The following is a 16,021-nucleotide window of genomic DNA, read 5'->3' as shown; positions in this document are numbered from 1 at the left end:
AGTCACATGAAGCAAACTAAAGAAAACTGCGCACGAGAGATTGAAACCGCTCCCACTGAAGTTCTCTCTTGCACAGAGATGCTGGGTTTCTTTCACACGAAGATGCTGGGTGCCACAGCTTCAGTTGTGATGGCTCACGATGTATTGAATGATTTATTAATGTGTTGCTTTGTTTATCTTTCTGAAGCCTGTGCTAGTAGTCTGTGCTTAGTCCTTGGTAGAATCTCAAACTATTTCTTACGTTCTTGTTATTATGCATGTAAGAATGTTGTCTCAAAAGGTCTTACTTATTTTAGATGTAAACACTCTGGAAGTGTTCTGTTAATTCCTAAAGTAAAATTACAAAAACTGAAACTAAAATATATATATATATATATATAAAAAAAAGAAATAGAAACTAAACAAAAAATAAAAAAATAAAAAAAATAAAAATTCATTAAACAAACTAAAACTAAACTGAAATTTATAGCAAATTTCAATATGGTTTTAAAATAAAAACTAACTTTAAAATGCAAAACTATAATTACATTGCTTTGAACTGGTATGGAGACCCCTCAAAGGTGAATCTCAATAATGGCAATGTGACGAGGGGTCTTTCAGGTCGATTGACACAAACCAGTCCAGAGGATGGACATGAGACAAAATCTTATCTAGAACGGAGACTTCACAAGTGTCCGGCTTAAGCATCTCAGATCCAGTATGGGCCGAAGCCCACCATCTTTCTTGGTAACTAGAAAATAATGGCTATAGAAGCCTTCCTGCATCACACACTGGTACTGTCTCTATCATATCCTTGGCGAGGAGACATTGTACTCTGAACGTAAAAATCGGCACATCCTGCACTGACACGGTGGAGGACAGAACGTCATTGAAATGAGGCAGCTGTCTCGCGAACTGAAGCACGAAGCCATGCTCGACTGTGCTCAGAACCCAGCTGGAAACATCCGGAAGGATGCCAGCCAGGGTCTGAAACCTGCCCACCCCTGGGGAGAGGTCATGCAGTACATTGGGAACTGGAAATTAGGTCATTTTTGTGCATATGTTTGAGCCTCGAGCATTCGCAATGAGAATTTTTTATTGGAACATGACAAGGAAGAGCGCAAATAAGTTGGTTGCGCAACAGAGCCACCTCGCCTCGGCAAGATGTGCTTGTACACTTGTGACTGCTTTTTAGCTGCATGGAACTGCTCAGTGAAGGCACTGAATTGAGGCAGAGATGACACTCTACGTACATCAGGCTACCCATAGATCTGCCAATGGCTTGGACAATGATCTTTGTAGCCCAGAGCACCAAATCAATGGCCCAGCGCAGCTCTTTGAATGACTCAGGGTCTGGCCCATTTTCGTCCACGTCCTTGAGCAAGTGTGTGCAGGGCCGTTGTGTGCAGGGACAAACCAGCCTGACCTGCTGCCATGTAGGCCTTGCTGACAAGGCTTGGATGGACGCACCGGCCTGGCTTTCCATCCCAGTGCAGAGGGGCATAAGTGTGCTTTACACTCAATAAAACAGTATGCAACAGTGTTTCAAATGCATAAGTGATAAAAGATATGCTGTTTGTCACAGCACAAGCAGGGAGGTAGAAAATAATCCACTCGCTGTTCAGGTATGCAGTTTTAACGACGAAGCGAAGATTTAGGCATCCAGAGAATGAGATCTGACATAATGACCCTGAGGAGAAAAATTCTGATGAAATGACATTGTGGTCCAGTTTACATCCTTATGATGATGCGCACATCGGGGGTGGAGCTTCAAGTGCCATCTGCCAATAAATTAGAGTGATTTTAAAGGGCTTCAAAAATCATCACTCCTGGGAGGAGTTCCCATATTGTCAGCTACTGACATTTACATTTACATTTATGCATTTGGCTGATGCTTTTATCCAAAGTGACTTACAGTGCCCTGATTACAGGGACAATCCCCCTGGAGCAACCTGGAGTTAAGTGCCTTGCTCAAGGACACAATGGTGGTGGCTGTGGGGATTGAACCAACAACCTTCCACTTACCAGTTCAGTGCTTTAGTCCACTACACCACCACCACTGATGCAGCGTCGAAGTGACCGACTTGAAAGGGAAGTTACCTAGGCTTAATAGAGGCTTGCTTAAATTATCTGCTACAAATTTACAGCAGACAGTGGAATTCAAATGCGCTTTTTACTAAATATTTGCTCCAACTGCTTGCCGCAAATTCGCCACAAAGCTCATTTGCAAGTAAAAATACAGTGTGAGCAATGTTAGCCAAATGCCTGCCAGAAAACTGTTTTTGTAAGGAATGTGCCATCCATGGATTCAAACTAAAAAAAGTGCAAGAAACAGCATAGTCAAGAGCACACTAGCCAAGTCTTTTTTTCTGCCCTGTTTGTATGCATGCTACACAAACGATCGAATATGTGTGTCAATAACAAGATCATTCTCCTCTCTGACAGTAGTTATAATCATTAAATATTTTTTGTCATACAAACTTATGCACATAGCAATGAGAGTTTTAATTCTAGACAAAAATGTCAACAAACCACATGAATGAAGAGCTTGTGGTCATTTTTGCACTGATTTGCACAGAACGGGACAAAAACAGATGAAAAAATATTGAGAATCAAGTGTTTGGGGAGACGTGAGAGCAATTTGATGGGGTTTTCTTTTGGCTTTCGCTTTCCAATGCATTGATCTCCTCTTGTGCTCTTTCACTCTCTTGCTATTTCCTTGGCTGTTGCTCATTGCTGCTCTCTTGCTCATCGGGACAGTGCCACACCTGATGACTGGCTGGTCAGCTTTTAAACCAGTTTGAAATCTGTCATAGCATCTACAACTAGTCAGAAAGTGTCTTAAAAGTATGCAAACTAGAAGAGTGTCAGCAGCAGGCACATGCTACGATCTGTGACTATTTGTCGCAGACTAGTTGCTGACTCAAAACATAAAAATAGTTTGAGTCTTGTAGTGTGCACTTGGCTTGTCCTGATTTGGATTAGGACAGATTTGAGATTCAGCCGGGATGTTATGATTTAGTGGAAGTTTTAACTTAATGAAGTACGTACCCCTCTGGATGTTGGAGTATAGATCCCATCAGTTCAACAGCCAGGGCTCCAGCGATCATGACAGATAATCTACAAATCCTTAAAAAAACACACATTAATTATGTCTTTGATCCTGGCTAAGTGATCAATATACTCAGTATATAAATATACACAGTATATACACACTATATATATATATATATATATATATACAGTTGAAGTCAGAAGTTTACATACACCTTAGCCAAATACATTTAAACTCGTTTTTCACAATTCCTGACATTTAGTCGTAGAAAACATTCCCTGTGTTACGTCAGTTAGGATCACTACTTTATTTTAAGAATGTGAAATGTCAGAATAATAGTAGAAATAATTATTTATTTCAGCTTTTATTTCTTTCATCACATTCCCAGTGGGTCAGAAGTTTACATACAATTTGTTAGTATTTGGTAGCATTGCCTTTAAATTGTTTAACTTGGGTCAAATGTTTTGGGTAGCCTTCCACAAGCTTCTCACAATAAGTTGCTGGAATTTTGGCCCATTCCTCTAGACAGAACTGATGTAACTGAGTCAGGTTTGTAGGCCTCCTTGCTCGCACATGCTTTTTCAGTTCTGCCCACATATTTTCTATCAGACTGAGGTCAGGGCTTTGTGATGGCCACTCCAATACCTTGACTTTGTTGTCCTTAAGCCATTTTGCCACAACTTTGGAGGTATGCTTGGGGTCATTGTCCATTTGAAAGACCCATTTGCGACAAGCTTTAACTTCCTGGCTGATGTCTTGGGATGTTGCTTCAATATATGTACATTATTTTTCTTCCTCATGATGCCATCTATTTTGTGAAGTGCACCAGTCCCTCCTGCAGAAATGCACCCCCACAACATGATGCTGCCACCACCATGCTTCATGGTTGGGATGGTGTTCTTTGGCTTGCAAGCCTCACCCTTTTCCCTCCAAACATAACAATGGTCATTTTGGCCAAACTGTTCAATTTTTGTTTCATTAGACCAGAGGACATTTCTCCAAAAAATAAGATCTTTGTCCCCATGTGCATTTGCAAACTGTAGTCTGGCTTTTTTTTATGGTGGTTTTGGAGCAGTGGCTTCTTCCTTGCTGAGCAGCCTTTCACGTTATGTCGATATAAGACTCGCTTTACGGTGGATATAGATACTTGTCTACCTGTTTCCTCCAGCATCTTCACAAGGTCCTTTGCTATTGTTCTGGGATTGATCTGCACTTTTTGCACCAAACTATGTTAATTTCTAGGAGACAGAATACGAATACCACGATGTCAAGCAAAGAGGCCCTGAGTTTGAAGGTAGGCCTTAAAATACATCCACAGGTACACCTCCAATTCAGTACACCTCCTATCAGAAGCTAATTGGCTAATTGTCTAAAGGGTTGACATAATTTTCTGGAATTTTCCAAGCTGCTTAAAAGCACAATTAACTTAGTGTATGTACACTTCTGACCCACTGGAATTGTGATATAGTCAATTAAATGTGAAACAATCTGTCTGTAAACAATTGTTGGAAAAATTACTCATGTCATGCACAAAGTAGATGTCCTAAATGACTTGTCAAAACTATAGTTTGGTAATATTAAATCTGTGGAGTGGTTGAAAAATTAGTTTTAATGACTTCAATCTAAGTGTATATAAACTTCTGACTTCAACTGTGTGTATATATATATATATATATATATATATATAAAATCAGATTTTGCTTCAGGACATTTTCAGCTAAAAGCATCCAGGGAATCCAAGTCTTTTTTAGTGTATGATTGACTGGCTTTGGCTACATGATTCTTAATATACATTAATATTATTATATGTGTCCCTAGGAAAGCCTTAGAGTAAATTCCACTAAAGCTTTTAAAAAAAACATGCAACTATAATAAGAACTCACGTCTCCAGGGGCAACCACATCGTTACAGAAGTAGCAGCCAAGACGGTGTCCCAGTATGTTGGAGAACAGAGATGCTCCTGAGAATACGAAAAAGTGATGCTTACAGTTGAATAACAATAAGAGGTCATGGACACTGCAGAATTTATCACCTTAATGCTTTGCAAGTCCAGTGCCTACACTAGTTCCCACACGTACAGTTTTACAATTTCCTGACATACAGTACTGTGCAAAAGTCTTAGGCACATAAGATGCTTCACAAAAACATTTGTCTTAAGATGGTTATTTATACTTTCAGCTTTAGTGTGTCAATAGGAAATATACATTTTAGACTCCCAAACATTTCTTTTGCGAATAGAATAGAACAGAAGAACAGGGAGCCCTGCAACAGATAGCATGGTCCCCACAGAGCCCCCCACTGAATACTGAGTCAGCCTGGGATTACAAGAGGAGACAGACGCAGTTGAGACAGCCGAAATAAATAGAAGAACTGTGGCAAATTCTCCAAGAAGCTTGGAACATCCTATCTGCCAACAACCAAGAAAAACTGTATCCAGGTGTACCTAGGAAAATTGGTGCTGTTTTGAAGGTAAAGGTGGTCACACCAAATATTGATTTAGCTTTTTTTATGTTTAATATACTTTGTATGATGTTAATTGATAAATTAACTATTTATGACATTATTTTTGAAGACATCCTCACTATGCAACATTTTTCTCAAGTGCCTAAAACTTTTGTACAGTACTGTATATACAGTATATATATTTTATTTTATCCCCTTAAATTTTTCCCAATTTGGAATGCCCAATTCCCACTACTCCTCGTGGTGGTGCGGTTACTCACCTCAATCCGGGTGGCGGAGGACAAGTCTCAGTTGCCTCCGCTTCTGAGACAGTCAATCCAAGCATCTTATCATGTGGCTCGCTGTGCATGACACCGCGGAGACTCACAGTATGTGGAGGCACATGGTACTCTCCGCGATCCACGCACAACTTACCACACGCCCCATTGAGAGTGAGAACCCCTAATCGCGACCACGAAGAGGTTACCCCATGTGACTCTACCCTCCCTAGCAACCGGACCAATTGGTTGCTTAGGAGACCTGGCTGGAGTCACTCAGCATGCCCTGGATTCGAACTCTTGACTCCAGGGGTGGTAGTCAGCATCAATACTCGCTGAGCTACCCAGGCCCCCCAATTCCCTGATATTTGAGGTTTTCCATGACCTGATCTGTCTCCACACTTCTTGGCATTAACTGTGATGAACTTTGACATTTCTTTGATAAACAATTGCTTGATATAAAGCTGTTCAGTGATTCACCATGGGAATTGTCAATGGGTTTTTAAAATAGGTTTCCTATTTTTGAGTTACATAAGATCTGTGGTTAAAATTATTTGCAGATATTTTCACATTTTGTTCTACAATATTGTAACAGGGTTTGTGGTTGGGTGAAAGGAGGAAGCGGGAAACGTGGGGCTTCAACTCAAAAGGTAGGTTTTTGGTAGGTCATGTAACTCGAGGTAGGTCATGTAACTCAAAACAGCTTTTCAGTTTCAACATAAATGAACACACACTCTGGCTGTTGAAGCGCGACTCTCTCTCTCCCCATTTCTGGCATCATTCCTCCTTATATCGCTCTCCCCATACTCACTGCAATCAGAAACAGGTGTTAGACATCTAGTGCTCAGGTGTGTGTACCCTTAAGCTTTCTCTCTCACCGGATGAACGCTCGACCACGCCCACGCTGCCTCATACCCCACTGCCCAACTCAGGCCGGGAAGTCATCCGGTCTGTCCCCCCCACCATGGGCTTTCTTGTGCCAGACTCTCTCTCTCCCTGTCTGCTGGTAGAGTGGCTGCTTATATGCCCCTCTCCCCATGCTCACTGGAATAAGAGATAGGTGTTAGACATAATTTAGCTCAAGTGTCAGCACCCTTACCGCTTTATCTCTCTCCGGACGGATGCTCGACCACGCCCCCGCTGCAACAGTTCCACCAACCCATCTGTTTGTGGGTGGTAAACACTGGTGTGAATCGATTTAATACCCAATAATTTATACAGTTCGTGTAGTGTTTGTGACATAAATATAGTGCCCTGATCAGTGAGGATTTCTTTCAGAATCCCCACTCAGGATGAAAGAGTGCTGAAATGTTGCGTAGAGGCACTGCTTCCGGATATCGTATTGCATAGTCCACCAGAACCAATACAAAGTGATGTCCGCATGCCATCCACTCTAATGGCCCGACAAGGTCCATGCCAATTCTCTCAAAGGGCGCAATGGTGCTTTTGGGGTGATCGGTGGATTCACCAACTGACATTCACGGCATGCCGCACACCACCTGCGAAAATCTCTGTGAATGCCTGGCCAATAGAAACGGCCATTAGACGGTTTAGTGTTTTTTCTCACCCTAAGTGACCCGCCATTGGATTGTGATGAGCCGTCTGGAATAGCCTTTCCCGACGGCTCTATGGTATCAACAGCTGGGTTGTATCTTCTTTTGTCTGAGCATCCTGCGCCACTCAACACAACCTATCTTTAATAATTGAAAAATACGGATATGTGCGAGTAAAGTCCAGCCGGAGACGTTGACCATCAACCACTTTCACTTGATCAAAGGCATGCCTAAGGGTCTCATCTTGTGACTGCTCCAGAGGGAAATCCCAAGCAGGGAATCCTCTAAGGGCAGGGGAAGCCAAGACTTCCCCCTCCCTTACTATCCTGATGTGGAGCTGCTGTAGATGGCCCTGGCTCCGCCTTCCCAGCCAGCGTGTCACACACCACACCAAGATGCTATGTGGCAGGACCCATCCATGCATATTCCCTTTAATAGAGTCTAAAATTCTGGCCAATTCGTTCCCAAAATTTGTGGATGGGTGAGGCGGGAACTAACCGCAGCCTCCACTGCTTTTGCCCCCGAAATTAAATGTTCCCAGTTCCATCACTGGGAATTGGTCCCGGAAATGCCCAGGTTTCCCGCAACTCCAGCAGGCAGGCCCAGGTGTTACTCAGTGGGTTCAACCACCTGAGGGGGAGAGCGAAGAGACATAGTGGGCACTGATGACAGGGAAACCCCTGTGAACGGGGAGTCTGCTTCGGCGGTACATTCCCGTGCCTCCAGGGAACCGGGATGGGCTGTAAAAAAGGGACAGAGTGAGAGGGGAGAGAAGGGGGACAGAAAGAGGAAGGGGAGAGAGAGTGGGAGGGTTCTTCCGCCCTCTGATACACCGACATATGTTACTCTGCCAGTTGGACGGCCTCCTCCAATGACGCCGGGCAGTGGCACTGGACCCACTCCACCATTCCTTTCGGCAAACGACGGATAAGTTGTTCCAGCACCACGAGATTTATGACTCCCTCGGCGTCGTGGTCCTCAGCCAGCAGCCACTTCCGGCAGGTGTCACGGAGCTGTTGAGTGAAGGCAAACGCATGGCCGTGCATATCCATCTTCATCTCAACTCAACTCAAAAGGTAGGTTTTTAATAACATGTAACTCAAAACAGCTTTTCAGTTTCAACATAAATGAACACACACACTGGCTGTTGAAACGCGACTCTCTCTCCCAGTTTCTGGCATGGTTCCTCCTTATATAACTCTCCCAATTGCTCACATCAATCAGAAACAGGTGTTAGACATCTAGTGCTCAGGTGTGTGCACCCTTACCGCTTTCTTTCCGGACGAACGCTCGACCACGCCCCCACCACCACAAACATAAATGACACTTTCATACCTCTAACATGAATTTAAAACTGCTGTGTTTTTTAAAAAACACAGTAGACTTTGTGCTTGGACCCCTAATAAAGCACTGAAATAAATATCGCGGCTATGTTGATAACATAAAACATCACTGGTTCTTGCAACATGGTCACATTAGGTCACAAGACACGCTGTGAACCATTGAAGTTTGATATTTTCAACAATTTGATTGAATGCACAAAAAAATAAGTAAAAAAATAAAATAAAATAAAAGCAGCAAAAACCCTTTTCTGCCACTTAATGACATCTCAAGGGGGCTTGAGCCACGCATGACCACCTCCACAGCAACATCAACACCAGGGTCAGAAACTAACTTTTCCATTAGGGGGAAATATTTGATTTCCAGGCAAATTTTTCTCCTTTGTTAGGGCAATTTTTTAAACCTTATACAATGACTCTCTTTTTATGTCAAATACTTCAATTTAATAATTTACATTGATTTGAATAATGAAATACTGTAGGCTGTTACCAATACAATTAAATCAACATCAACTAATATTTGTAGGGTTGGGGATATTTGTATAATATAATATTTGTAACTGGCACTGATTTCCCAATTTAATTTGAATCAAATAGATTACAATTTTATTTGATTCAATATCAATTTATTTGGGAATTTTTCAGTAACAATGTAAGCAGGCATGTTTTAATACATACATATTGCCTGATCTCTACACTGCATAACATGTAATTTTGACAAACACTTTCCGGGATCACTTGTTTTACCCAAATATTTTGGCTATTAACTTAGCATAGCCTACAAAACGTTATGGTTACTTGCGTAACCTCCATTCCCTGATGGAGGGAACGAGACATTGTGTCGATGTAGTGACATTAGGGGTCACTCTTGGGAGCCCTAGACACCTCTGGTCTTTGATAAAAGGTTAATGAAAATTGGCAAGTGGTATTTGCATGCCACTCCCCCGGACATAATGGTATAAAAGGAGCTGGTATGCAACTACTCATTCAGGTTTTATGCTGAGGAGCCGTGACAAGGTCTGGCCATTTCAGCGGGTAGTTCAGCGTTGTGGCAGGAGGGACACAACGTCTCGTTCCCTCCATCAGGGAACGGAGGTTACGCAAGTAACCATGACGTTCCCTATCTGTCACTCACTCGACGTTGTGTCGATGTAGTGACACTAGGAGTCCCTATATGAAACGCCACAACTGGCTGAACTGTGTTACATGAATTGGCAGTGTGTGGTGGGCAGACCACTGTGTGCCTCGTAGCCAGCGCACCAGGTCGACACGTAACCTCCCCCAACATAGTTATGAGTGTCGAATGGCCCTTTGGGGACAAGTCGACTACCCAAAAGATAGAAACAGGCTAACCCAGTTGTGGCCTCTTTTCCCCTTCTCTTTTTCCACTCCCTAAAAAAGAAGAAGGATTATCCGACTGGGCTGCCAGGTCTGTCTCCCAAGGGGAGGACACCCCCCGACACTCCCAAGGGGAGGACACTGCAGAGACCACACCTCGCCCAAAGAGAGGGGGGGATATTTACGTGGAAAAATATGTCACATGGTCTTTTCGACCATGTGGAGTGTCTGGAGGGATTCAGTGGCACCTCTTAGGAACCTGATGATCAGGTCGTGCTTCCCTAAGGACTTACTGTCAACTGCGTCATGGTGTGCTGCTATGGGGGCAACGTACACCTTCAAGGTGGAAGGGGACAGCCTCCCTTCCAACCTCTCCTTCAGGAAGGAAAGCACTGATCCGACTGCACATCTCTGGGGGTCATCCCGTCGGGAAGAACACCACTTAGTGAACAGACGCCACTTAAAGGCATACAGGCGTCTCGTAGAGGGGGCCCTAGCCTGAGTGATCGTGTCTACCACCGCAGCTTAGGTCTTCCGCGTCCCATCCAGGGGCCAGACATGGAAATTCCAGAGGTCTGTCACGGGTGCCAGATGGTGCCCCGTCCCTGAGAAAGAAGGTCCTTCCTCAGGGGAATTCGCCAGGGGGGGCTGTCACGAGGAGCGTGAGGTCCGAGAACCACGTCTGGGTGGGCCAGTAGGGTGCTACCAGGATGACCTGCTCCTCGTCCTCCCTGACCTTGCACAGGGTCTGCATATTTGTGCAGGCCAGGGGGCCAGCTGTGTGCCAAAGCATTTATGCTGAGGGGGGCCTCGGTCAGGGCGTACCAGAGCGGGTAGTGGCAGGATTTCAACTGGACCACCTGAGGGTGGAGTCTCCACTCTACCCTGAGTGTAACCTGCCGTGACAGCGCGTCCGCTGTTGTGTTGAGGTTGCCCGGGATGTGAGTGGCTCGCAGCGACTTGAAGTGCTGCTGACTCCAGAGGAGGAGACGGCGGGCGAATTGTGACATACAATGAGAGGGCAGACCACCTTGGCGGTTGACATATGCTACCGTTGCCGTGTTGTCTGTCTGAACTAACACGTGCTTGCCCTGGATCAACGGCCGAAACCTCCACAGGGCGGGCAGAATTGCCAACAACTCGAGGCAGTTGATGTGCCAATGCAGTCGCGGGCCCGTCCACAAGCCAGCAGCTGCATGCCCATTGCAAACAACGCCCCAGCCTGTTTCTGAGGCGCCCGTTGTGACCATGACGCGCCTGGAGACCAGTTCTAGGGGAACACCTGCCCGTAGAAACGAGAGGTCGGTCCAAGGGCTGAAAAGATGGTGACAGACCAGCGTGATGACCACGCGATGTGTCCCGTGGCGTCATGCCCATCTCGGGACTGAGAGTCTGAAGCCAGTGCTGAAGTGGTCTCATATGCATCAACCCGAGCGGGGTGGCCACTGCTGAGGATGCCATATACCCCAGGAGCCTCTGAAAAAGTTTCAGTGGAACCGCTGACTGTGCACGCTCATTCGTGAGGCGCGCTGTCAAAGAGACGGAGTCTAACTCCAAACCGAGGAAAGAGATGCTCTGAACCAGGAGGAGCTTGCTCTTTTCCCAGTTGACCCGAAGCCCTAGTCGGCTGAGGTGTGAGAGCACCAAGTCCCTGTGTGCACACAACATGTCCCGAGAGTGAGCTAGGATTAGCCAATCGTCGAGATAGTTGAGAACGTGAATGCCCACTTCCCTTAACGGGGCAAGGGCTGCCTCTGCGACTTTCCTGAAGACATGAGGAGACAAGGACAGGCCGAAAGGGAGGACCTTGTACTGATACGCCTGACCCTCGAATGCAAACCGCAGGAAGGGTCTGTGTCGAGGTAGAATCGAGACGTGGAAGTACGCTTCCTTCATGTCTACCGTCGCGAACCAATCTCGATTCCGGACACTCGCCAGAATGCGTTTTTGCATCAGCATCTTGAACGGGAGTCTGTGTAAAGCCTGGTTCAGTACTCGCAGGTCCAAGATTGGCCGCAACCCACCGCCTTTTTTCGGTACGATGAAGTAGGGGCTGTAAAACCCCTTCTTCATCTCGGCCGGAGGGACAGGTTCTATCGCACCCTTCCGTAGGAGGGTAGCGATCTCCGTGCGCAAGGTAGCCCCATCATTTTATATAACTAATATAACGTTAACCCTGTCCCTGACAACCATGTCACTTATGTTTATCACATCTGTTTGCTGTTAGCCAGCTATATTTTGTCAGTGCAGTAAGTAATGTAGCAAACTGAAAGGTAAACATCAGAGCATCTTTTTGCAGCTCAGCAGACATCAGCAGGTGGTGGATTGTGTGTGGTGAGTGTTGATTTCACACTTCGCTGTTACTTAGTTGGTGAGACACAATGCTGGAAAGTAAATAAAGTCCATCTTTTACTCTCCATAGCAACAAGCCTACAGCTAACTAGCTAACCACATAGCTTCTTTCATACCTTGTCAGCGTGTAATCATGTATTCATCAAACTGTTTTGTTCAGGATTTGCAGTTTGATATCCCCTTCAACCGAACAATTCCAGTTGTTGCATTTATAAAATGTAATATTTAAAAGTCTGGTTTTCCAGACATTAAAATAGGATACGTAATAAAAGTAGATTTAATAAATAGTATATTAGCCCTGTGTAAATAATAATATATAAAAACTGTATCTAAAATAAATGAGGGGTGATAAATTCTAATACAACAGGCTGGAAAAATAGACATTTATTCATTTTAATATCCTATATATATATATATATATATATTGAATGTGTTGAAACTTGACACCGGGCGACACACCCTAAAAACGGCACCGTTAGATCGGTTTCATGCTAAAGAGCCGCTTAAAAGTACGTTTTTTTTTCTCTCTCGTAAATGTAAATGAGTGTAAATGCCAACACCATCATATATGTTGAACGGACTGATGCCTGTCATGAGCTCATTGATGTCATTAAATGAGTCTGCTTTTTTATTCCATCAGTTACTCCCGGTCGGAGGCTTCCGTATATATTTAGTTTATACGTAGGGTTACATCCTACATAAATTTAATGGTGCAACGCTCAAATATTTAGTAGAGCATAAATTGTGACTTAATGCCCATTTACGCCACAACTAAGCTAAGTTGTAACGTACATATAGCTGGTGCAACCGGCCCCTGTTGTTTATTTAGCTATTTATTTTATTTGAATTTATTCTTTATTTAAATAGTCAGAATTTGACTGATACTAAACATACAGTACTGATGTTTATTTAGCTATTTATTTTATTTGTACTTATTCTTTATTTAAATGGTCAGCCATTGACTGATACTAAACAGTACTGATGTTTATTTAACTATTTATTTTATTTGAATTTATTCTTTATTTAAATGGTCAGCATTTGACTGATACTAAACATGCAGTACTGATGTTAATTAAGCTATTTATTTTATTTTTATTTAAATGGTCAGCAATTGACTTATACTAAACATACAGTACTGATGTTAATTAAGCTATTTATTTTATTTTATTTTTATTTATTCTTTATTTAAATGGTCAGCAATTGACTGATACTAAACAGTACTGATGTTTATTTAGCTATTTATTGTATTTTTATTTATTATTTATTTAAATGGTCAGCAATTGACTTACTAAACATACAGTACTAATTTTTATTTTATTTTATTTATTTTGTTTATTCTTTAAGTGGTCAGCAGTTGACTTATACTAACAGTACTGATGTTTATTAAGCTATTTATTGTATTTTTATTTATTCTTTATTTTCTCAGTGTTCATTTCTAAAATTTGTTGACAATGTATAATAATAATGTCAAATGTTCTTTGATAAAAATATTTAAGAAAGCAGCCTTCTGAGTACCTTTGCATAGTCATATCGGTGCACAATCCACATAGAAAAGGTCTGTTTTTATTCCAGCTCAAAAATTAGCTATATCGGTCACCATATCGGTAATCGGTGAATTTTCCCTCTCTAAAATCGGTATCAGTCTCAAAAATCCCATAGCGGGTGGGCTCTAATGCCAAGGTCGAAAAAAATTACATAAATGAGGAAAAAGTTGATTGAAATACATCAGTCTGGGAAGGGTTTCAAAGGTATTTCAAAGGCTCTGGGACTCCAAAGAACCACAGTGAGAGCCATTATGGAGAAAACTTGGCACAGTAGTGAACCTTCCCAGAAGTGGCCGACCTTCCAAAATTCCTCCAAGAGCACAGCGACGACTCATCCAGTAAGTCACAAAAAAGCCAAGGACAACATCCAAGGAACTGTAGGCCTCTCTCACATCAATAAAGGTCACTGTTCATGACTCCACTATCAGAAAGACACTGGCCAAAAATGCCATCCATTGAAGAGTGGCAAGACGAAAACCACTGCTAACCCAGAAGAACATTAAGGCTCATCTCAATTTTGCCAAAACACACCTTGATGATCCGCAAACCTTTTGGATGAATGTTCTGTGGACTGATGAGTCAAAAGTGGAACTGTTTGGAAGACAGGGGTCCCATTACATCTGGCATAAATCAAACATGGAATTCCACAAAAAGAACATCATACCTACAGTCAAGCATGGTGGTGGTAGCGTGATGGTGTGGGAATGCTTTGCTGCTTCAGGGCCAGGGCGACTTGCAATAATTGAGGGAAACACGAATTCTACTCTCTACCAGAAAATCCTAAAGGAGAACGTCCGGTCATCAGTCCGTGGGTTGAAGCTCAAGCACAACTGGATTATGCAGCAAGACAATGATCCAAAGCATAGAACTAAGTCCACCTCCAATTGAGATGCTGTGGCAGGACCTTAAACGTGCAGTTCATGCTCAAAAACCCTCCAATGTGGCTGAATTAATGCAGTCCTGCAAAGACGAGTGGGTCAAAATTCCAACACAGCGTTGTGAAAGACTGATCTCCAGTTATCGGAAATGTTTGGTTGCAGTTGTTGCTGCTACAGGTGGCACAACCATTAAGTTTAAGGGGGCAGTTCGTTTTTCACATGGGTGATATAGGTGTTGGATAACTTTTTTTGCTTCAATTAAAAAAAATGTATATATATACAGGTGCATCTCAATAAATTAGAATGTCGTGGAAAAGTTCATTTATTTCAGTAATTCAACTCAAATTGTGAAACTCGTGCATTAAATAAATTCAATGCACACAGACTGAAGTAGTTTAAGTCTTTGGTTCTTTTAATTGTGATGATTTTGGCTCACATTTAACAAAAACCCACCAATTCACTATCTCAAAAAATTAGAATACATCATAAGACCAATAAAAAAAACATTTTTAGTGAATTGTTGGCCTTCTGGAAAGTATGTTAATTTACTGTATATGTACTCAATACTTGGTAGGGGCTCCTTTTGCTTTAATTACTGCCTCAATTCGGCGTGGCATGGAGGTGATCAGTTTGTGGCACTGCTGTGGTGGTATGGAAGCCCAGGTTTCTTTGACAGTGGCCTTCAGCTCATCTGCATTTTTTGGTCTCTTGTTTCTCATTTTCCTCTTGACAATACCCCATAGATTCTCTATGGGGTTCAGGTCTGGTGAGTTTGCTGGCCAGTCAAGCACACCAACACCATGGTCATTTAACCAAATTTTGGTGCTTTTGGCAGTGTGGGCAGGTGCCAAATCCTGCTGGAAAATGAAATCAGCATCTTTAAAAAGCTGGTCATCAGAAGGAAGCATGAAGTGCTCCAAAATTTCTTGGTAAACGGGTGCAGTGACTTTGCTTTTCAAAAAACACAATGGACCAACACCAGCAGATGACATTGCACCCCAAATCATCACAGACTGTGGAAACTTAACACTGGACTTCAAGCAACTTGGGCTATGAGCTTCTCCACCCTTCCTCCAGACTCTAGGACCTTGGTTTCCAAATGAAATACAAAACTTGCTCTCATCTGAAAAGAGGACTTTGGAACACTGGGCAACAGTCCAGTTCTTCTTCTCCTTAGCCCAGGTAAGACGCCTCTGACGTTGTCTGTGGTTCAGGAGTGGCTTAACAAGAGGAATACGACAACTGTAGCCAAATTCCTTGAC

The 16,021-nt window shown here is 43.1% G+C and overlaps 1 protein-coding gene across 1 annotated transcript in view; it reads right to left on the bottom strand.

Annotated features, from left to right (window-relative positions):
* The window catches only part of atg7 (ATG7 autophagy related 7 homolog (S. cerevisiae)), a 79,065-nt gene that overhangs the window by 8,126 nt on the left and 54,918 nt on the right, over positions 1-16,021 (bottom strand). Inside the window, 2 exon segments of the mRNA XM_051672336.1 lie at positions 3,031-3,108; positions 4,918-4,994. Coding sequence (XP_051528296.1) covers positions 3,031-3,108; positions 4,918-4,994 — 155 coding nt within the window.

This window comes from Myxocyprinus asiaticus, chromosome 35 (genome assembly GCF_019703515.2).
Source record: "Myxocyprinus asiaticus isolate MX2 ecotype Aquarium Trade chromosome 35, UBuf_Myxa_2, whole genome shotgun sequence".
Lineage (NCBI taxonomy): Eukaryota > Metazoa > Chordata > Actinopteri > Cypriniformes > Catostomidae > Myxocyprinus > Myxocyprinus asiaticus.
The sequence above is the reverse complement of the archived record's forward strand: the minus strand, read 5'-3'. Positions and strand labels throughout refer to the sequence as shown.